Below are 25,273 nucleotides of genomic sequence, written 5' to 3'. Positions count from 1 at the left end.
CTAAATTTTTCGCGAATACAATACTTCCTTTTTTCGTACAAGGAAGTAGAAAGTAAAGTTTTTAAATTATTTTGAAGAAAAAACAAATTATTTATTCGGTGAAGTTGATATTATCTTCCTATAACAAAAAGCCGAGGAAGAATAATAGATTCATATAAAACACTTCCTTATTTTAGATACCCGTAATTTTAAAATTCTTTTACCGTTGTATAAATTATATATATAATTCATAGGACAAGCTAATTAATCCTTCTTAGAAAAAAAAAACAAAGATATATTATTGGAACAATTCTACAGTTAACTGATCGTAAAATTTGTATTAAATAAAAATAATAAGGCGGTAATTGTGTATAAAAAATACAAGCGTTTTAAAAATACATCAAAATTACAGGATGTTATAAACAATAGAACAATTAAATTAAATTAGTTACTACGTAAACGTGAATGAAGAATACAGGTAAGCCAATCATGTAGATTTTTAAAACTAGTACGGTATGTAAGTTACGATAATTATTTTTTATTTTTTTAGTCATCGTTGCATGACACTAAAATTTTATTATTGCTAATTAGTGTTATCTGTTTCTGTCGTTAACCTTTTTTTACGGCTAAAAAATTTCTCAGCAATAAACTACAAGCTTTTTCTTTATTATATAATAAATAATATTGTTTACAGTAAAACACCTTTTTATAAATTATGTATTTTTCCAACTACGGAAGAAAGGTTATGTTTGTTATAGCTTGAAATTATTGTATACGTACATGAGACGTTAACTTATACGATTGTAATCTGAAAATAGGGGTACTAATTGTCATAAATTAAATTATTTGTTTTAATATACTCATTGGTAAATAATGTATCCTGTAAAGCAATTACAAAAAATTGATGGAACGAAATGCTAGTTTTTTCCATATTATATATATGACTGAAAAATAGTCAGAAGTGGATTTTCTCCTATATTCATAATAAATATTTGATTTACTCTTCTTATTGGTGCATTCACATAATTTAATCAATACACTAGAATACAACATACGATTTTTTTTATAGTATTTTACGTTTGCTTTTTATTACCGAATTTATTCTTGTCTAGTGTTTAGTTACTTCGCATATGTAATAGAATGAGGGTTTTATAGGCGTATTATGTACCATTTGTCAATAAACAGCTGATCTAAAAATCACCTAATCAAATTATTAGTACGAGCCCATGACTTATTAATATTTAAATATATATAATTGATATCCTTAAAAAACAGTTAACGCTTTTTTATTAATAAATATTAGAAATAAATAATACGTACATTTTCCTTAAATTATTATTTACATTAATATTAATGTATTTACTTATTTAATGTTTATTTATACTTATAAATGTTAGTACAAAACTTTTGTCAAAAAATAAAATATATAATTCTCAAAAATTTAATTTGTATGTAATGAATGATACATAAGTTATAGTAAGAAATAATACAATTAAAAGTACAACGAATAAAACATAACTAACAATTCACGCAAAGTCCGTAACAAAGTACACATAGATAAGAAAAATCTGATATGGACAACATATGACTTTCTTGTACGCCTAATAAATTACAACTACACATTTTTTTTAAATGAAAAGTACATAAAATTTTATTTCATTAATAACTTCTGATATTTTTTCATATTTTTTTTATTGTTATTATTGAATTATTACTTATTGTAAAACTTTTTTACCTTCAGGAGTTAATAGTTATTATTAATAAATCAATATATTTAAATTAAAAAAAAAAAAAAGTTAAAAAAAGGAGATGAAGTCGGATTCGAACCGATGTACCTTCCCCTTGTAAGATTCAAATATTTCATTAATTAAAATTTTATTTGACTATAATTCTGGAACCAATGAAAGTAAATATCACTTATGATATATCGTTGAAAAGCTCTCAATTGCTGCAGTTAAGAAAAAGTCAAAATTCCTAATTTTTTTTGGATTTTGGACTTTTTTGGATTGCATTAAAAAGGGGAGGTGCACAGCTAAATGTTACAACCATCCTAAATCCAAAATTTCAACATCCTACGGCTAACCGTTTTTAGTTACGCGAAATACATGCGTACGTCAAACGTCACGCCGAAACTAGTCAAAATGGATTAAGGGATGGTAAAAATGGATATTTCCGTTTTCAACATAGAATGAAGGCTTAATTATATTATGACTTGGGAAACCACAGCTTGTTCTTTTATACGACAAGAGATTAGTTTTGTGGACAAAATCAGCAAAAATGTCAATTTTGACTGGGATTCAAACCCAGAACTTTCTGATGAAAGATGAAAGATAGAGACGCTACCAATCTGCGAAAGATAGATCACAGGCAAATCTGAAAACCGAAATTTTTCGCGATCACAATACTTCTTTTACTTCGTACAAGGAAGTAAAAATAATGTAGAGAGCAAAAGAGGATAAATGGTCAATATAGCAGTAAAAAAAAGACAATGTTTATAGCACAACAGTTTCAAGATCCAATAATCAATACATGCAACTTTTTCAATCGTCTCACATCCTTGCTGTTACCCAACAGGCATGATTATTTCATGCGTGTTAAGGTTAACTACACACTTTGAGCTTAATCCGTGAATTTCTTCACGAATAGATGGCATTTCTAAGTAATCGTAGATCTCCTTGTTCTTCACAAACAATGACGCCCCTGTGTGTTTCTTAGCACTTTGTTCTCGAACCTCTGGTTAATGACTATATTGCTATTGATTGCCGTACCCGAAAATTGTATCCCGTATGGCCATATTGTCTTTACAAATGTTTTATACAAAACAGTTTTGTTAACGACAACACGGACCTCCATTCTAGTAATTAGTTCAACTGTCTAAGCTTAATATTTCATCTGTCTTCTCTCTCACGTGATTTTTATATTTAGGTGGCAATCCAAATGAAGTCCTTGGTATCGCATGTTGGTCAAATGAGGGATGTGAACTCCATCTACACAGACTTCTCTCCTCATCGCAAATGTTATAAGTCTAGGCTTCGCAGTACTAGCAGGTACTACGCTATATATATACATACTAATTATTGTTTATTTCTTACTATAACGTAAATATTATTACACGTAGATTTAATTTTTGAATTATTTATTCTATTTTTTAACAAATGTTTTGTACTAATACTAATGTAAGGAAAATGTACCTCCTGTTTATTTGTAATATTTATTAAAAAAAAGTGTTAACTGGTGTTTTTATGAATATTAAGTTATATACGATATATTATATTCTCGTATTTACTAACAATTAAAAGGAGGTATATTTTTAAATATAATATTATTAATGAAAAAATAAGTATAAATATTTTATTAGTTCTTAAATTAAAAATGTTAATTCCCGGTAAAAAATCGAATTAAAGAATATTTTATTTTTTTTACAAATTTGTGACTGCTTTTTAGATTTAGATTTCTGATTTCTGTTATTTATTTAAAAATTTTGAAATTACTGTAAAAGTTTTTAAAATTAATTTTATATTGAGTCGATTTTTACATATGATAGATACAATAAACTTATTTTAGTATAGATTTTAGTGAAAATTACCGGTATATTGTTTAGTAAAGGAGAACCATTTGTTAATGCATTCTTTTTCAAATTAGACTGAAAGGAAAATCTGTTTCATTACCTATTTTACAATGCAATAACGAATCTTTATCTGGTTCTTAGTCACTTTTTTTTGTCTTCAGTCATTTGACTGGTTTGATGCAGCTCTTCAAGATTTCCTATCTAGTGCTAGTCGTTTCATTTCAGTATACCCTGTACATCCTACATCCCTAAAAATTTGTTTTACATATTCCAAACGTGACCTGCCTACACAATTTTTCCCTTCTACCTGTCCTTCCACTATTAAAACGACTATTCCAGGATGCCTTAGTATGTGGCCTATTAGTCTGTCTCTTCTTTTAACTATATTTTTCCAAATGCTTCTTTCTTCATCTATTTGCCGCAATACCTCTTCATTTGTCACTTTATCCACCCATCTGATTTTTAACATTCTCCTATAGCACCGCATTTCAAAAGCTTCTAATCTTTTCTTCTCAGATACTCCGATCGCCCAAGTTTCACTTCCATATAAAGCGACACTACAAACATACACTTTCAACAAAACATCTTTTCCTGACATTTAAATTAATTTTTTATGTAAACAAATTATATTTCTTACTGAAGGCTCGTTTATCTTCTGCTATTCGGCATTTTATATCGCTCTTGCTTCGTCCATCTTTAGTAATTCTACCAAATAACAAAATTCTTCTACCTCCATAATCTTTTCTCCTCCTATTTTCACATTCAGTGGTCCATCTTTGTTATTTCTACTACATTTCATTACTTTTATTTTGTTCTTGTTTATTTTCATGCGATAGTTCTTGCGTAGGATTTCATCTATGCCGTTCATTGTTTCTTCTAAATCCTTCTTATTCTGGGCTAGAATTACTATATCATCAGCAAATCGTAGCATCTTTATCTTTTCACCTTGTACTGTTACTCCGAATCTAAATTGTTCTTTAACATCATTAACTGCTAGTTCCATGTAAAGATTAAAAAGTAACGGAGACAGGGAACATCCTTGTCGGACTCCCTTTCTTATTACGGCTTCTTTCTTATGTTCTTCAATTGTTACTGTTGCTGTTTGGTTCCTGTACATGTTAGCAATTGTTCTTCTATCTCTGTATTTGAAACCTAATTTTTTTTAAATGATGAACATTTTATTCCAGTCTTCGTTATCGAATGCCTTTTCTAGGTCTATAAACGCCAAATATGTTGGTTTGTTTTTCTTTAATCTTCCTTCTACTATTAATCTGAGGCCTAAAATTGGTCTAAAATTTAGTCACAGCTTATTAAATTAACATTAGAAAATTATAAAAACTGCTTCTTATATCAGCATTGAAAGAACTATGATTAACCTTTTACTACTGTTATTCTTAATTCAAAATCGAACACGCGTTTGCTGGTAGACGCTGGCAGTGAATTAGTAGATAACTGAAAATGGATATTCGCGATTGGATACCGAAGGAACAGCCGTTGTTCTGTTGCAACAAAATGATATTTTAGTGGCGAATAAATTATATGGGAAGAGCCATGACATGAAATTATATTACGCTGATCGCATACAGTGGTGTTAAGTTTTACATGAGTTTCGGACAAAAGTTAACATGTTTATCAGTAACTGGTTACAGAATTCACGAATTTCATTTGTTAACGCCATAAGATTCACGTACTACTGGAGTGAACAGCTCACGACAATCACGTGTGAATAACAACTGATGAGTAAAGTTACCGTAATTGATTGGAATAGCTATATGAGGAAAGCGTGCGTGGATGCGTTGACAAGGTGTGAGAGGTCAAATAGGCTGAAAAAATACTATTGCCAAAAATCGATTATTGTTATTCACATACAGAAAGTACAATGCGGGACTAATGCAATCTCTTAGTAATGGATTTTCGGCGGTACCTCATAAAGAAATCGCTGTGTACAGGGATGAAGAAACCTGCTGAGGACTGAGAAGATATCCTTGGGAGAAACTTGTTAAAGAAAGGGTTATTCAACTCTACTGAAGTAACGATACAAACACTCCTTTTTAAATTATGAGAGTGGAAATTCCTTTGCCAGGACTAAAAATAATATTATAAACTGAGAACATGATAAATTAAAGTTTAAAATAATCTTATTTCGAAAATAAAGTTAATTACGTTTCTTATTAATATTATTCTTTATTTTTAGTTAATTTTGTTGATGCTCTCGCGGGTCTCCAGCTTGAGAACCGTTGTGCTCGTAGAATCGTGTTTAGTTGAGTTTAGATGGCGGCGATTGTTACCCGATAAAGACAGGTTCAGTTAAAAACTAAGGCGATTGGAGACTTCTGGTCTCCGGCTGCACAGAGCCAATGATTACTACATAACATAATAGGTTTTTACATCACATTAAAATAAAACAATACCGTTGACCAATATAAAAACGGAAAAACAGACTGGCTCCCTTCTTTCAGGGATTTTACATAATAATACATTAAGACATCTTCATCAAACATAAGTTGAGGTAAGATTTTGTTGAACTCCCTTCCCTTCCTAATTATACTATTATACTAGCTTCAAGGATACAGGTAATTTTGAAGTAAATAAAGCACAAACAAACAGATAAATGTGTATACCATACAAAAATGGAAATATGAATTTTATAAATCTCTGGTGAATTGATTCAAAGTTACAACGTTACAGATAATCCACTGATTAAACAAATACTGCAGAAGATAGTATTCAATAGTAATGGAAGAGATTAAAACATCACCTCTGGCCTACTAGTATCGCTAAAACGGATGGTACAGATTAAATAAACAACCCTCTATTCCAAAATATAAATCCCTTTTATTTATACATATACATACCCTATATAATATTCAGTTACTGACGAATACATACACAAGTGGTAAAATGCGATATCATGTGATGTGTATAAATTACGAGTATATATTTGTATGTTTGTGCGATGACATTACAATTTATAAGTTTCTTCTTAAAAGTAGATTTCATATAAATAATCATAAATATAGAAAAAAATAAATAAATATATAAGTGTTTGTATATGTACAAACAATTTCCGCCTCCCTTTCGCGGATTGGTAGCGTCTCTACCTTTCATCCGGAAAGTTCTGGGTTCGAATCCAAGTCAAAATTGGCATTTTTGCTGATTTTGTCAACAAAAGTAATCTCTTGTCGTATAAAAGAACAAGCTGTGGTTACCCAAGTCATAATATAATTAAGTCTTCTTCATTCTATGTCGAATATACTAGTTTGTAAAACAAAAAATCAGGACTGCCAATATTGTACATCACATTCCAAAGAGATAAAACGGTAGGCTACAACAAACACCAATTTAAATTCACTTAACTTCACAATTTAATCTTCATTAACTTCACTACAGGGACTGTAAAAGAATTATATTTGAATAATTTTAACAGTAATGTACGAGTACATCTAACTTAATTTTTATCAGGCACTTGGAACAAAAGTTAAGGATATTTTTTCATAATCTTTTAGGTTATTTATGTGCATAAATACATTTTAAAAACATTATCCGTTATTAGTGATAAATCGGTGAAATTATAGAAAAAACACTTTCTCACAGGCAAATTATCATTTATTAAAAAAAAAAACCTTATGCGTCAGTGCGTGGATACATGACGGAAGCGAAACTTATGCGATATTATATGAATTAGTTACAAAAAAAGAAAGCTAGTTACAAAAAAGAAAATTTTTAAACATAACATTAAAGTTTAATCATCACATTCTGTAATAGTAATTATTAGTTTCCGGTAACTGAAATAGGATACAAATGTTTGAGACTCTATTTTGTTTAAGTATCTTGAAAAAACAGCATCAACAGTTGTGCCGTATTTTGTTGTACTTTCCACCGGTTGACTATTCATGAATAAATTGAATGTTTCAAAAATAAACAGTTTAAGTGCTTCTCATTTTTCGTCAGCAAAATTGACATTGAGTCCCCTGACAAAATAAGTGGTAATTTATGACGTTTGTGCCCCATCCATCAAGTAATTTGTCATTATATTTCATAAGGAACATTATCATTTCATAATTTTTTTTATTTGATGAAATGTACAGTGTGGGCGAAAAGTACTTCTACATGTTAATAGCATAGTACAGTTACACATGTAAACGTTGAATGTACAGTTAGATAAACGTTTTTATGAATACAAAAAACGGTATATTGTTTACTATTGTTGAGCAGGTTGACTCTACTATTATTTCCCGCCATAAGCTGAGTTCTGCGCATATACTTTGCTTAGTATAGGAAGGACGTGACAGTCTCTACTTAAATCATGTCGGATACAATTGCTTTCACTGTTCAGCGTTTGGTGACTTCTGTATGGGTTCACGAAAGTCAAACCACAAAATAAGACAATGACAAACATTTTGACGGACTTCTCTGTGCGGTTTGAAAAACTGCTGCCATCACAACCAACGTTATTCGCATGGGAGAAGAAAATCTTTACGACGCGAAGTGTTCTTAATACACCACGTAGCGGAACACCTACGACTCGCACCGAAACTTGTGTTGCTGTGGAAAAATCAACTGAACGTTCGCTGATGAAGTCAACCCGTAAGCGGTCTGGAGAATTAGGCATCCCGCGATCGACTATACGAAACCGCATGCAGAAAGAATTGAATATTTCACGTTTTCGGTCATCCTCAGTGAATGAGTTGAGTGATCGTGACTTGGAACAATGTGTGCATGCATCTGAAATGCTGCTCGCACGCTTTCCGCATGCAAATGATCGAAAAACGTTATGTTCTCTGACGAGTATGCAACTTATCGTCACGAAATCGAAACGTTATTTTTTCGGCAAAAGACAACTCAGACTTTTATGAGGAATTCAAGTGATTTGGGCAGGGATAACGGCAGACTATCAGCTTGGTCATATTTCTTTGATGGTTCTGTGAACCAGCACAGCTATCTTCATATGATTAACATGTGGTTGTTTCTAGAATTAACGGCAAGAGGAATAGCCGATATCGTTGCACTTCAAAAAGACGGCGCTCCACCACATTTTGCTGCGAGTGTCTACACACGGCTATAAATCAACTGTTTCCAAACCAATAAATGAATCTTGAACCTTTGTAACAATGTTACTCAAAATATATGTTAACCGGACATAAATGTTGAAATATACAGTTTTTTCTAGTCATAATAATTTTTATCTAAGATATGTAGATAAAAATTATTATGACTAGAAAAAACTGTATATAGTGCAGTTAACTATGGTATTAACATGTAACTGCCGTAACCAGTACGATGCCGTTATCCAAATTACATGTAGCTGAACAAAAATCTCCAATGAAGTTCGTAGACTTATGTCACTTGTATTTGTCACAGTTATATCAAATTTTGAGGTTATTACATATGTAATGCAAATTTTTTTTTAATATATTGCAAATGCTGCAGTACGAGCAGTTCCTGCTCTTTAAAATTTAGCAATGCGATTGAAATTAGGAATGTTCAGTTGTTGATTGTCGTCCATCCACGTCTCAGAGATTAATAAGACATTAACAATTTGAGTGACTGAATCGGTTAAATCCAATCTGTGAATTTTAAGACTTTGACAGTTAAAGGTAAATATTGAAACACCTTTTTGTTAGAGAAAAAATCCATGATAATGTTAAATTTCGTCTGAAATATTTAATGATAATCTTTGAAATTCTAGCCATGTGTAATAGTGTGAGCGATTAACGAACAAGCGTGTAGGTATCTATATATAGCACGCGGTAGGCATAGTGGTGGAATCAGGTAGCGCGTGACGCTTTTTCGTGACGTTCGTTTTTTTTTCAATTTACTTCCCATCTCGAAGACTGCGTTAAGAAACTTAGCTTCAAAAATTCAACAATGAAAGAAAGGAAAAAGGAAAAAGAGAAAGAGATAAAACTGTAAAACTCTGTACACTTATTTTCTGCCATTTTCTTTTCATTTGATTTGGAGGTGAAAACTAAACGAAAAACAAATATCATTAAAAGTAAGAGCCCTAAAATAAAGGGTATGGAAGCACAGATCCAAATAATTGTAAAAGAAGAGGCAAGTTAGGTTAAACATCAGGTGAAAAGAAATCCGTGTAAAAATAGGATAATGGGTGTATTTTAAATGAAATACCACGGAAGTATTCCTAGCTTTTCATTGTACTTTCACACGCTCTCTCATTCTGTCTCTATCTGTATGTATATGTGTGTGTGTGTGTGTGTGTGTGTGTGTGTGTGTGTGTGTGTGTGTGTGTGTGTGTGTGTGTGTGTGTGTGTGTGTGTCTGCGTCTGCCTCTGCCTGGCGGTCTGTCTATCTATCTTATCTACCTTTCTCTCTTACACATATAGACGAAAATAAATAAATATATATATATATATGTGTGTGTGTGTGTGTACATTGTCTTAAGGTATAAAATGTGATACTTTTGAGTTTTGAAAATGAAAAGAACGGCGATAACACTGTTATATATATATATGTTATATATATTGTTATATATATATATGTGTGTGTGTGTGTGTGTGTGTACATTGTCTTAAGGTATAAAATGTGATACTTTTGAGTTTTGAAAATGAAAAGAACGGCGATAACACTGTTGATAGGTGATAAAAAATTCCACATACTAAACCTTAGAATTACATGCTACGGGCTATATAATCCTCCAAATCGTTCATTCACCAACCCCTTCTGGTTTTTATCAACAGAACAATAACCATGGGTTCGTATTTGAAAATTATTTTCCCTGCTAGCTGTGGAATTTATTAATTTCGAGTATGATTTTTTCTCCTTTTAAAAGGATCAGGAATCGGCAGATGATGACCCTTTTATACGAACAATTATTTTAAAATGTTGAATTGAAGTTCAGTAGAACGGAAATTGTTATGCGCGAAAATAATTAATAACTAGCAAAAAATTGTTTTTGTTTTTAAATTAAACTAATTTTCAATTCTGTTAACGTTTACTATGACATCGACAGCTTACTTGTAAAAATCAAAATGGAGTACTTGATTATTTTTATACTTTTATTTAATTTAAAATTTTAATTACATTTTGTTTTAAAAAGAATTTGTAGAAAAAGAGAAATTAAAATTAGAATGCCAGATTTTAAAGCTCGTAATAAGGATAATTAATATAAACTTGTCACGTACTACAAAAAAGGAAACTTGGCTTCCAACATCCCCAGTATTTGCTTAGGGCTTAAAATCAATTCCCCCCAGAATGATAAATCTAAAATTTCTACAGTGACATTCCTATTAATATAAATATATATTTGTGCTTCAAAGCAAAACGGTACGGTTTGATTTCGTTACAATCAAAATCAATTTGATCATTCCAGGAAATTTTTTTATGTAATAATAACACCCAGAAATTTTGCTTTATGGGCAATAGAAATAATATCGTTATCATTAATGCGTATTCTATCCGTGCTATCAATAATGTGTTATTGATAGTTCAATAAACGCATACCAACTAAACAAGTTTTGATCACAATGACAATTTTATCCTACAGTTTAATTTACTCAAAGTCTTCAAAAACAGGAGCAAAATGTTAATATCTATCAAATTAATACTTTTAAAGATGATTTTACAAGTGAAAAAAACTAACTTCAATAATAATAAATAACTAGGTGGGTCCGTCCCCTGGACCCCCCGTGGCCCAGGTCCGAGCAGGCGAGTCCAGGGGCTTCTCTTGCTTCGCTCGCCATTACCGTCTTGCCAGAAGCTCTGCCTTTTCACCATTTATACCCCCCTCCGCATTATTCGTTACCCTCATGGTTGTGAGAAAAATACTGGCTTATAATATTAAGGTATTCAGACTTTATAGAAATCCGAAAAAGAAAGTAAATTACAAGACATAACAGTGGTAACTTGGGTAACTAAAGTAGGCAGACCTTTAACGAGGAAAACTTCTCAAACTTATTTCCGTTGCCATGGTGACATAAATTAATTTTTAATTATTAGCTAATCGTTTTTTCTTCTTTAATGAATATCTTTAATTGACCCGTAAAGGAACTAGGGCCTCGGTCTATGGATTCAACCTTCCCTGGAATAAACGAACGTATACTGCAAATTTGAAAGCAATCGGTCGATTGGTTCTCGCGTGATGCGAGAACATACCAACAAACAGACAGACAGACAAACAAACTTTCGGCTTTATATATAAGAAATAGACCTGATTCTGTTTTCCATTTAGAAATTATATATGTCTACAGAAAAATACAATTTTAATTTTAGTTATGTTGTATTTATTTCAAGTATTCTGGATATTTTTTAATTTAATGAAACTGAAACAGTATTGATTTGTTAGATTCGTATGTCTATCGGACAACGAACGTACTGTTAGATTGGAAAAAAATAAAAAGAATTGTTTTTTCACGTTTTCATATGTCAAATGTCGCACGCTTTAATTGAGTATAAACGTTCGGTACCTGTGTAATAAAAATCAACGCATACGTTCTGGAGGTACATGGCCCCTAACAAATGAATATGTTACTCTAAAACATTTCTCTCCCACTGGCATAGTCGGATAAAAATCAATATTTTACTTTTAATTAACCGTTCATATCGTTAAATAAACAAATGTGTCCCCTATAATAATGCTGTGTAAAATGTTTTGTGTTATTTTTTTACATTTTAATTTTACACAATAATGATCAGCCTTTTTTTACCTAATTCCAAATCAAACATCGAATGATGTAATTTTACTGTTCATGATTCATTAATTTTATTTCTATGTAGTTAAATTTACAACCGGTGGTAATTTAGGTGAATATTAGTTCAGTTAAATCCTTAAAATAATTTAACAATATCATTAATTTATAAATTAGTAAATAATAAATAAATAAAATTATTTATTTTTTATTATAAAAAATAAATAAATAATTTATTTATAATAAATTTATTTTTATTATAATTTATTTATAATTTACCTACACAATATCCTTAATATAATTTAACAAACTGCTATTTATATATATACAAATGAATATTCCTGTTTAATTTTACATTATTTCTTATTATTGACATCTTAGTTTAGTTGAATTTTTTCGTGTAGTAATATTTTAACAAATAATCTGTAAAATGTAAAAGTAATCTTTTAAAAATTGAAATCGGAAAAAAAATTTATTCTTATATTTAATTGATAAATTATTATAATACTTACAAATAGCAATTAAAGTATTCGACTTCATAGAAGCCTGAAAAAGAAAGTTCCAAAAATCAGAAAATGTCATCGGCAAAGTCAGCTGATTTTCGAGTTTCAAGTTCTTATAAAGGAAGTTGCTTTTATACGGATTTGAATGCTAGACTGAGGATACCGGTGTTCTTTGGTGTTTGGGTTTCAATTAACCACACATCTCAGAAGTGGTCGACATGAGTCTCTTCCAGACTACATGTTTTTAAATTTACACTTGTAAATTTACCGGAGATAGGGCAATATAAATAGAAATAGTGCAATATAAGTACATTGCACTATTTCTACAGCTTCGTCAAGCCTGGCATGCCGGTAGCAGTAATTGCATTTGCCTAAACACGCGCGCGCGCGTACGCGCGAGAGAGATGATGTGAGAGAGTAAGAGAGAGACAGACAGACAGAGACTGAACGAGAGATAGTGAGAGAGTAGAGAGATTGACAGTGACAGAGACAGGCAAAACGAGAGAGAGATAGACAGACACAGAGAGAGAGAAAGAGAGAGAGAGAGAGTCAGAGAGACTGAGTGAGAGAGAGGGAGAGAGATAAAAGGAGTGAGACAGAGTGAGAGAGAATGAGTGTGAGAAAGACAGACAGAGATGATAGATAGAGAAAGAGAATAATAGAGTGACAGTTATAGACAGAGAGAGAGCGAGAGAGAAATTGATAAACAGAGAGAGAAATAGCCAGACAGAGAGAGTGTATGTGAGGGGGTGAGAGAGAGACCCGACAGTAGCTGGAAAACTGGTAGGAGAAATAATATATATATATGAGAACTAAAAAAAGGTACCCAAAATGCTAAGATAGAAAATGTAGTGCACTTAATTGCTGTATGCCTAATTCTAGTTGAGTACCACAACTCAATTTGAGGTACTCAACGTTAATTATATTGATATGTATTCGTATTAATCAAACGAATTAAAAAAAGGAATTTTTAACAATTTTTTATTATACTATACTTGTTTTAAATACTTTTCTAACACAAATATATATATATATATATATATATATATATATATATATAATATATATATAAACCGAAAATTTGTGTGATTGTCTGTTTGTTTGTTTGCATGTTCTCGCATCATACGGGAACCAACCGACGAATTGCTTTCAGATTTGTAGGGTACATTCGTGTTATCCTAAGAAAGGTTTTAGCCATAGACCTTCGCTCCCTTACGGTAGATGTAATTAAAGATATTCATTAAAAAAGAAAAAAATGAATTAATTAATAATTAAAAATTCAATTATCCGTCACCATGGCAACAGAAATAATTTTCGAAGTTTTCCTCGTCAAGGTCTGTGTACTTTAGTCGTCATAATTACTAGTATTTTTATTTTTGTAATTTAGTTTCTTTTACAGGTTTCTTTAAAACCTGTATAGTTTAAATATCCATTTACACACATCAGTTTCGTATCAGTTTAGTTTCAGTGTTATCCGTGGTCGATCAGTGATGTCAGTTCATACACATTCGATCCACCCTTAGTACGTACTTCGCTTTGAGTTAAATAGCAGCAAGATGGTTTCTTTTTCTGACGACGAATCGGCATTTATTGTCGTAGCTCTAGATGAGGAAGAGGAAGAAAATCATATAAAAGAAAAGAGAAAATGGGTACACAGGTCATAGTTGAAACGATAAACTGAAGGAAAATTTTTTACTTTATATAAGGTATTAATAGACGATGAAACAAAATTTATTGAATATTTTAGAATGTCTCAAAATTGTTTCAATATACTGCTTAATTAAATAGAAAAATATTTAATGAGACTAAGACAAACTAGACAAACTCATTGGAGAAGTGCTATCATATCGAGGGAACGATTAGGAGTTTGAAGAAATACATTGCCGTTTTGTTTTGGTTATATTCTAAGTTTTTTTAAACATGGCACAGTTATAATATTTATATACAAAGAAATGAAATACAACGTTGGAATAGATGGTCAACGACCATCCTCAGGAAAAGTTATTCTTCAATTTATATCATTAAAATTAAAATATGTAAAAATAAATTTAAAATCATAACATCTGGTCGTCATAGTATAAAGTTAGTCTTGTCTGTTATGTAAGAAGGTCGCAGTTTTTATCTGATATCAGAGATAACAACTGCGACCTTCTTAAATAATAGACATGACTAACTGTATATTAAGACGACCAGTGGTTGTGATTTTAAATTTACTTTTTACATAATTTAATTTTAATGATATAAACTGAAGAATAACTTTTCCTGATGATGATCGAATGACTGAAAGTACTAGAAAGGAGACTGCGGACGAATTTTTGGTAAGGTTGTATTTCATTTATTTATACGAGGTGTGTTCAAAAAGTAGTGAGAATTTTTGTTTTTTTTTGGAAAGAATTTTATTTTTTCGTCTACATTAATGTTATCCCCTTCAAAATAGTCCCCATTAGATATTATACACTTATGCCAGCCCTTTTTCCTATTCCAATGAAATGTTGCCAAAACCTTCAGAAGATATGTGGAAAACTATTGCTGAAAACTTGTATTACAATTTGGAATTTTCCCAATTGTTCGGGTGCGCTAGATGGGAAATATTTTCCAATTCAAGCTCCACCAAATAGCGGTTCGCAATTTTTTAATTCTAAGAAAACATTTCTATAATTTTATTGGCACTTGTTGATGTACATTACAATTTCATAGCCGTTGATGTTGGTGCGTATGGCAAGAACCGCGATGGTGGCAATTTTGCAAAATCTAATCTGGAGAAAGCACTTAAAAACAACACCTCATGTGCACCACATCATATACCATTGCCAGGTATAGATACTAAGACTCCTTATGTGATTGTAGGTGATGATGAAGCATTCCCTGTAAAAACCTATCTGATGCGCCCATATCCGCGAAAAGAATTGAATCATTTTAAGCGCATCTAACTATCGTTTAAGCAGAGATCGGAGAACTGTTAAAAACACTTTTGGTATTATCACTCAAAAATTTAGATTTACGAAACGAATCCAGGCCAAACCGGAAAGTGTAGATTGCATAATACTGACAGCTTGAATTCTACATAATTTTGTAAATAAATAAGATACAGACAAAATCATATACATATCAAAATTCAAATGCAACCTTGAATGATATTCTGGAAGAAACAGCACTTCAGAATCTACCTAACCTGGGGGAAATGCAATTCATGATGCATTTAAACTCTGAGAATTGTTTACAGAATACTTTACATCAGAAATTGGATGTATGCCGTGGAAAGACGAAAAAAATTAAGAAATAGTTATCTTTTATTTATATTTACTACAGCTCATACTTTCGAACATAACATAAAAATATATAACAGACAAATACTTACCTCCTAGTTGCAATTCTTTTCCTATGTCGTTCCAAATATTATTTTTAAAACCGGTGTTCATATATATTTTATGCGACAAATCATACAGTCCAGGAAAATTCCGTACCAACTCGATTAGTTTTACATCCGCTCTATTTTTTTAAACAAAAAAAGCAACTTCCAACAACAGAATCACGTCAGTTAGTCGGTGAAAATTAATAAAACTATCGTTGTCGACGTATTTAATAATTACGGAATGGATACCGCAGTAGCATTGATGGTAAAAGACGCGTCACTATGTCGGACTTTTCTGATCAGGTCAGTTTGGAATAAAAGAAACGATATTTTTTTTAACACTGACACGGCATTAATGTGTATAAGATTTGTTATCTAAGGTTTATATTTTTTGTTTTCATTTTTTTTTATTTATTTATTTTTTTTACTACCATTGATTTCTTTTATTTATTTTTATTTTTTAATGTAGATTCAAGATTTAAATCTACTGTAGAATGTATACCTTAATTGTTATTTATCAGTATTATTCTTACAACTATGATAGTAACGAACACTGTGGAGTCCTGTAAAAGATAGGAATGATAGATAGGGATTGCAAGCGAATCGAGCCACGACCCGCTAGTATATACAAATTTTTTGACGGTAAAAATGTCCTAAGAGGATTGTCTGCAGGGTTGGCTTTTTTATTTTTATTTTGTTTGTAAGTTTTATTATTTGTATTTTAATGTTATTTTATAAATATATTTTGTTAAAATTTTATCAATAAAGAAATATTAATATTATTATTAACGAGTTCAAAGAAAGGAGAAGGTTCTCAATTCAACCATCATATTATTTTTTTGTCTGCACATAACTTTTCACAAAGTGCACCAGCTTGGATGAACGTTTTTTAAATATAATACTAGCGGACCCGAAGATGTTGTCCTGTTCAAACGTTGTAAATCTAAAAATTAACAAAAATTTTCAAATAAACAATAAACTGCTTGGACCGTTTTGATGAAAAAATCTGTAAAAAAATAATTATTTTTAAAATACCTGACGCCACCACGCGTACAGTTATCACAACTCCACCTATCAATTGCGTGTGAGTGTATCTGTATACTGTAAACTTAAATGTGGTGAGTACAGACTTAAAACTGTCTTAAATAACAGCAAGAAAGAAAAAACTCAAATCATTGTTATAACAGGTATGTTTTTTTTAATGTACAAAAAATAAATATTTAAATATATTTTTTATCTTAATATTAACAGGAATAAAATTTTTTTTTTTTTATCTTAGTGCGATTTGGTGGACAATATTTTTAGTTAATCCCTGAGGGGTATAAACGTACAAACTTGATGGTCTGCCAACCCTTGAACACGCAACATATAACTGCGAAAAGCACGGATTTTCTCGATCCAACCCACAAATTGACATTGTTTGGCCTTGTGACTTATTTATAGTCATTGATAATGCTAAAGGAATTGGAAATTGCAAACGTTTGAATGGAACGGGCAAGTCTGAAGGAATCATTGGAATCCATGGTAGAAGAACAACTTCACCTTGAAACTTGCCGTTTAAAATGGTAGCTTCAAGAACATTGCCCATGATTTTTTTATGACCAATCGTGTGCCATTACGTAGCTTTGGTGCATTCAAATTTCGAAGCAAAATGATTGGCGAACCTATCTTCAATCGTAAGTTATGTGGTGGCATACCAGGTAAATCCAGTAACCCACCGGGTTGGTCTAGTGGTTAACCCGTCTTCCCAAATTAGCTGATTTGGAAGTTGAGAGTTACAGCGTTCAAGTCTTAGTAAAGCCAGTTATTTTTACACGGATTTGAATACTAGATCGTGGATACCGGTGTTCTTTGGTGGTTGGGTTTCGATTAACCACACATCTCAGGAATGGTCGAACTGAGAATGTACAAGACTACACTTCATTTACACTCATACATATCATCCTCATTCATCCTCTGAAGAATTATCTAAACGGTAGTTACCGGAGGCTAAACAGGAAAAAGAAAGAAAAAAAAGAATGGTAAATCCAGTGAATTCAAGAATTCAACAGGATAGTTGAAAAATTCCTCAGGATCTACAACAGTGCAGATCGATTTGAATGGTATTTCATTGCCAGGCAATGACTGTTGTATTTTCGTCGATGTCTATATTTTTTTCGGCCAAAATAGCTCGCTCACGGAAATATACTTTCAATCAAAGCATCTTTATACTATACTTTCAATTAAATGTAATTGTAAATTAAAAACTTTTTAGAAATTTTTTTATAAAATTAATCAGCTACAAAAATTATAACTTCAATTTTTTAAATATACTTTAAACTATAATTATTATAAGTAACTTATATTTTAGTTTTGTAAACGTTATAATTCATTTTAGAAACTTTTATTTTTATTTTTAAAGAGCCGTTCAATACTTCATAAGTTACATAGAATCAAATGAGAATTGACAATTTAAATTTGTAGGTTAAGTTGATTGTTATTGAATGCACGTGTATACAGCATTAAAATTCATGAAAAATCATGTAAAATACTCACTTCGATACTGTATCTTACGAATTTGCACAATGTATATTTTTTAATTACAATTTAAAATGTTATTTCAATAAATAATAATATAATATATATAATATTCTCAATAAGCGCGCAATTCTGGTACATAAGAATTTTAATGTAATAACAACAATAAGCTACAACGCAAGTAACTGATACGCAAAAAAACAATAAAATAAACAAATTTACTAGAATCCGACCGCAGCACCAATTACCGGATCTGATTGACATGCCAAAAGTTAAAAAAAAAATTCTAAAACGATATCGCAGCGCTGCCTACCGGGTCCAATTGTGAACCTTAACCATCCCGAGATCAACAACACATAAATAAATAAATTAGGAGGAGTTCAGTCACATATACACGGACAGAAGAAATATATATATATATATAAAGATGGGATGATCCCACAGAAGTACGGCACCGTTTCCTAGTGTTACTGGACCAATAAAAAAGAATATCGGGCGAAAACTTCCGATCTATACATAGGTACTACACATGTTTATTGCTTTTTGCCAAAAACGTTTCTGCATTAAATACGTGCCTTAGATTATTCGATACCTGATGCATCTTTGTAAACGAGTATGTCTTTCTGTTGAAATGTTATTTAAGTTTCCATGCTTTTTAATAATCGATTTATGTAAATAAAAATAAAATTTAGATGGCTTTTTCTCAAAAAAAAAAAAAAAAAAATACGATAACCGTAGTTTCTATTAATTAGAGTTTTTTTTTTTTTTAATAAAAGAACAAACAGTAAGCTCGAACTACCAAAACCGTAAATAACGTGAGATTACAGTTATACATGAAAATGCTTTTTGTACTAGAAATCTTACAAGTTACAAATTAAAAAAAAACAAACATTTAGAGTAGTTCATATGTATTTTGTTCGATTATATCACTTTCAAGTTTTAATTCATTATTAATGAAAAGCTGTTTATGTGTTTGAAGGAAAATTCATTACTTACCAGTTATTATAAAAATTATTTCAAAATTGTTGGATAAAGATAGTAAACTAAAACATAAAAGAGGTTAATTTTGATTACCTCCATAAAAATTTTGATTAAATTTAGATGACTGATTGTTAGCTGTAAAAGTACACTATCAGTCGGTATACTTAGGGTGAACGGGCCTGTGTGCGAGTGACTGTTATATGTTTATATATATATGCGTTGTGAAGTATCAGTATCAGCACAATTAAACTGACTGCTCTCCACTATAAATTACAGAGCAGGAATGGGGGTTGTGAAAGGACCTAGATTAGGTGATCAGACGACCCTGCCACCCTGCATAGGGTGCACTCAGATTAATCCATCCTCAATCTCACTTTATGTGTTTATTATGCTACGATCCCCGGACCCCGATTCTGGCCCCCGGCCACTGTTTAGGGTTTTGATAGCCGAGGGGGGATGGAACGGCAAGGGGAAGAGCATAGAGGAGGGGTTTCTCTTGAGCCGGTGTCGTCTAGAAGTGAGGTCTGCAAAGTCACCCTCATTCTCTGCGTATATCTGCGTATATATCTCCTAGTTGCCGTATCATTGCGGCCTCTATAACAGCTCTACGAGGCGAGGGTGGCATAAAGACAACAGAAGCAGAGTAGAAATCCTTCCTTACATTTACATATCCTTATTTAAATCCAGATGCTGTGCAACGCTCTGCTGCTGAGTTACAACCCGACACTGGCATAGAAACACCGGCTCGGGAGCCATTTAAACAATTAACAACAAACATTCAACATATTGTATCGCTCTAGCTAACTCTCTCTCTCTTTTTATTATTGTGATATACGGACGTTATTGTAAAACTGTATAAATTACAACAGGTGTAACGCCATTAAAACAGTCGTCCCGTGAAACAACAGTAGATAACAGATTTTAAAATAAAAATTGAAACTTATGAATCGGTTTAAAAGTTACAAATACATTATTTTATTACAATAAGCTCAAAAAATATCTAAAATTTATAAAAACTTTCTTGCTAAAACAAAAAAAACAATAATTTTTTAAAGTTTTTAAAGGTAACATAAACACCCGCGTAAAAGCCGACATATAAAATTTTAAATATTTCAAATTAAATGTTAATTCATTTTAGCAGAGTAAAATGATTTCAAAATGATAAATGAATATCTCCTGATGACCGTGTAAAAGCTGAAATACTAACAGCTAACATGTAGCTTGGCTTTCCTGCTAGGGAATCCAATGTAAGTGTACTAAAATTAACAACCGATCTTCTCCGCTACTAGTAGGAGAAATTAGTGTTAAGTAATTATAATTTGTTTAATTAAAATAAAAACGAAGAGTTAATAAAACCTTTGTGAGTGTAAGTTAAAACGGTAGCTGAACATATGTTTGTTTTGTTTTTGTGATTTTGCAGAGTAAAAGCTTATCAAAAAATGCTAATAATTACTTTTTATTGAACTTTTATTTACGTCGTCTATATACTTCGTTCTTTGGAGTTAAGCGCATTTTACCATCAAAGGATAATTGGTCTTTATTTGGAAAATACTAACAGTTTCAACTTAAGTGAGATTATAATCTGTTCTGAATTCTTTGTTTTAACAAAGAATCAGCAATAAGATTGCTGATCAGAGAAATTTTTTGTTAACAATATATAAACATTAACAATATATAAACACTTACATTATATTATTGAATTATATTGTCCAGTTTAATTAAATCTTTGGCTTTTGATAGCAAATTACACGGTATCAAAAAAAAAAAAAAATTCCTGTTAAAAAGAGTAAAATGATTTGAATGGTAATTAAAAAACGAGTGTTTGTATATTTAAAAGCTTTCATTAAATGATGAAATAAATTAATCTTCAGATTTGATTTAAAAGAATTATTACATTTTTATTTAAAAAAATCTGAAACTTGTGTTTATACTGTAATTGTAACTTTTACAACGAAATAAGAAAATGGGAAATTTTTACTACGTCAGTCAGTGTAATTCTTCGTTTTAAGAAAGTTTATTAAATTATTATTCAAGGTTCCGCCGTTCATTCCCTTACAAGGAATATTATTTTTACATCCACATTCCTTCCTGTAGGTTTTCATTAGAAGAGATGAGATTTTACTGTTTGTTGGGTACAATTGATCAATTATTCAAAAAAATATTTCTTTTGATAACTATTTGCGGACTACTATAACAAATACCATTTTAATTGAAAATGTATTAAAAAATTGCATTAAATCTTTTTTTTTCTAAGCCATAAAAATTGTATAGCCTAAAATTCTAAAACTAGAATTGTAAGCCTAGAATTCTATACAGAAGAATTGAGAGGAGAGTGGAAGAAGTGTTAGGAGAAGACCAATTTGGTTTCAGGAAAAGTATAGGGACAAGAAAAGCAATTTTAGGCCTCAGATTAATAGTAGAAGGAAGATTAAAGAAAAACAAACCGACATACTTGGCGTTTATAGACTTAGAAAAGGCATTCAATAACGTAGACTGGAATAAAATGTTCAGCATTTAAAAAATTTAGGGTTCAAATACAGAGATAGAAGAACAATTGCTAACATGTACAGGAACCAAACAGCAACAGTAACAATTGAAGAACATAAGAAAGAAACCGTAATAAGAAAGGGATTCCGACAAGGATGTTCCCTATCTAGCTTACTTTTTAATCTTTACATGGAACTAGCAGTTAATGATCTCAAAGAACAATTTAGATTCGGAGTAACAGTGTAAGATGAAAAGATAAAGATGCTAAGATTTGCTGATGATATAGTAATTCTAGCCGAGAGTAAAAAGGATTTAGAAGAAACAATGAACGGCATAGATGAAGTCCTACGCAAGAACTATCGCGTGAAAATAAACAAAACAAAGGTAATGAAATGTAGTAGAAATAACAAAGATGGACCACTGAATGTGAAAATAGGAGGAGAAAAGATTATGGAGGTAGAAGAATTTTGTTATTTGGGAAGTAGAATTACTAAAGATGGTCGAAGCAGGAGCGATATAAAATGCCGAATAGCACAAGCTAAACGAGCCTTCAGTACGAAATATAATTTGTTTACATCAAAAATTAATTTAAATGTCAGGAAAAGATTTTTGAAAGTGTATGTTTGGAGTGTCGCTTTATATGGAAGTGAAACTTGGACGATCGGAGTATCTGAGAAGAAAAGATTAGAAGCTTTTGAAATGCGGTGCTATAGGAGAATGTTAAAAATCAGATGGGTGGATAAAGTGACAAATGAAGAGGTGTTGCGGCAAATAGATGAAGAAAGAAGCATTTGGAAAAATATAGTTAAAAGAAGAGACAGACTTATAGGCCACATACTAAGGCATCCTGGAATAGTCGCTTTAATATTGAAAGGACAAGTAGAAGGAAAAAATTGTGTAGGCAGGCCACGTTTGGAATATGTAAAACAAATTTTTCGGGATGTAGGATGTAGAGGGTATACTGAAATGAAACGACTAGCACTAGATAGGGAATCTTGGAGAGCTGCATCAAACCTGTCAAATGACTGAAGACAAAATAAAAAAGCCATGATCAAAAAAATCTTGCGCTAAAGATGAGATGAAATCATCACTCACTAAAGACTATCTACGCCCTGTCGATTTAGCCACGTCACTCTCATTAACATTATTACTCTCATTAACACGCCTCTTCTTTATCGTTATTGATGATGGTGTCTCTCGGTCTACCTCTATGTTTTTTACCCAAAACCTTGTCTTCAAATATCTTCGTTAAAAACTGGTCATGTCGTATTACATTTCCTATCAATTTCGCTCATCTTTTTCGTATAACATTTATCAAGGACCTCCTCTCACTCGCTTCGGCTAACACTTGATCATTTCTTTTCCTATCCTAGGCAAAATATTACACGTATAAAACTTAAATTAGATTTTATAAACGTGACATATAGTAAACGTAAAAAGTAGTGTACTGTTTCAAATGGATCCTACAGAAAAAAAGAATTAATTAATCAAAGATGGGTTGAAAAATCCATTAGAAAAATAAAATAACAAGAAAATAATTATAAAAGCCGCTGCTTAACACTGTACTACACCATTAAGTCTGTACTCCGTTGTTGCGTCTTATTAGAAATCCGTCTCCTTCCAAATGTTGTGTTTTAGCAGCTATTAAATTGATACACCTAATAAAACTTTCTTGAGGTATCAAGAAACCGATCAATGTGGTTGATTTTTTTATTTTAAGTTCACATCTTTAAGACCTTTGCCAATATTTGCTTTTTTTTTAGAAATGCAATTTTGGCCGGAAACCGATGAAATATTTAATACACCACAGTGACGTGACGTCGCCCGTCACTGAATACAGACCTAACGTATCACCTGACTAAATATCATCCGTTCTTCCGCTATAAAGTTTTTCTTTTTTTTATAATGAAATATATTATCGCGTCGAAATAATTTATATTCATCAAAATATAGGCTTGTTAATATTTAAATATAAATTTTCGTGTTATGGGTTATTTCGTAGAACATGACAAGTAGCAAACAAAATAATTGTTGTGTTATATTTTCATTATTAGTCTTATTCATACTTCACAATCTACAGTAATAGAAGCGTATTAGATATTATGAACTTTATAGAGAAAACAGAGTGAAAATTGTTATACTGGACGAAACGTAAAATAAAAATAAATATCAGAATTGATATTTATTAATTTTGTTATAATAATCGAACAAAACGTTAATATTTTATCAAATACAACCATAATACAGTACAATACTGAAAAAAAAAACAGTTCAAAGGAATAACATAACATAACAGTATTAACTATAATAGAATACTAAAATGGAAATAATGACAATAAAAAAATATAAGAGTAAACTAACTTATATGTACGAGGTGCGATCAAAAAATACGGTGAATGAATTTTTTTAGCGGCAACTGCCGACGCTACATCCATATGCTGTAATGTTTCCAATAGCCTGATCAACTGAGACAGGCAGGGACAAGTTGTAACACGTTCGAGCTTGCCAGTCAGCTGCCAGAGTCGCTAGAGTGAGGTTGTGGTTGTCGTGTCTGTCCGCAACATGGATTTTGAAAATCGTGTGTCAATTTGCACGGAGTTGAAGAGTCGTCTTCATGCAGATCCGGACTTCATGGCCAAAATTGTAACTAGAGATGAAAGTTGGGTCTATGGCTATGACCCTGAGACCAAAATGCAGAGTTTTCAATGGAAAACCAGTTCATCTCCTCGTCCTAAAAAGTTCGTTCCAAGGGGAACAACTGTAAACTCTGAATTTTATAAGGGTGTACTGCAACGTTTGCGTAACGACGTACGAAGAAAGCGACCAGCAAAATGGACCAATGGCTTCCTTCACCTCGACAACGCGCCGTGTCACACCTCATTTCTCATTCGCGATTTTTTGGCCGAAAAAAGTGTTCCTATCTGTCCACATCCGCCATACTCACCGGATTTAGCACCATGCGACTTTTGGCTCTGCCCAAAAATTAAAACTGCTTAAAGGAAAACGTTTTGACACCATTGCTGATATTGAGAGGGCCACGACCGAGCAGCTGAAGGCCCTTCCGAAAGACGCCTTCCAGAAATGCCTCCAGTAATGGAGTCAACGTTGGGATAAGTGCATTGCTAGCCAAGGACAGTACTTTGAAGGAGATTAAATAGAATTCTATGTAACCTTATTACTTTTTTTAATAAAAAATTATTCACCGTATTTTTTGATCACACCTCGTACTTATAGTAGATTT

General features: G+C 31.5%; 1 protein-coding gene and 1 pseudogene across 1 annotated transcript in view; both read left to right on the top strand.

Moving 5' to 3' along the window:
- Nucleotides 1-25,273, top strand: part of LOC142326580 (kinesin-like protein CG14535) — a 771,779-nt gene that overhangs the window by 268,581 nt on the left and 477,925 nt on the right. The window contains exon 2 of the mRNA XM_075369160.1: nt 2,905-3,026. Within this exon, the coding sequence (XP_075225275.1) occupies nt 2,917-3,026 (110 nt within the window). The 5' untranslated portion in view covers nt 2,905-2,916. The remainder of the gene's footprint in view (nt 1-2,904; nt 3,027-25,273) is intronic.
- LOC142326503 (uncharacterized) lies at nt 15,185-15,779 on the top strand (annotated as a pseudogene).

The sequence above is a fragment of the Lycorma delicatula genome, chromosome 6 (genome assembly GCF_047948215.1).
Source record: "Lycorma delicatula isolate Av1 chromosome 6, ASM4794821v1, whole genome shotgun sequence".
In the NCBI taxonomy this organism is placed as follows: domain Eukaryota; kingdom Metazoa; phylum Arthropoda; class Insecta; order Hemiptera; family Fulgoridae; genus Lycorma; species Lycorma delicatula.
This window is presented reverse-complemented; position numbering and strand designations above follow the sequence as displayed.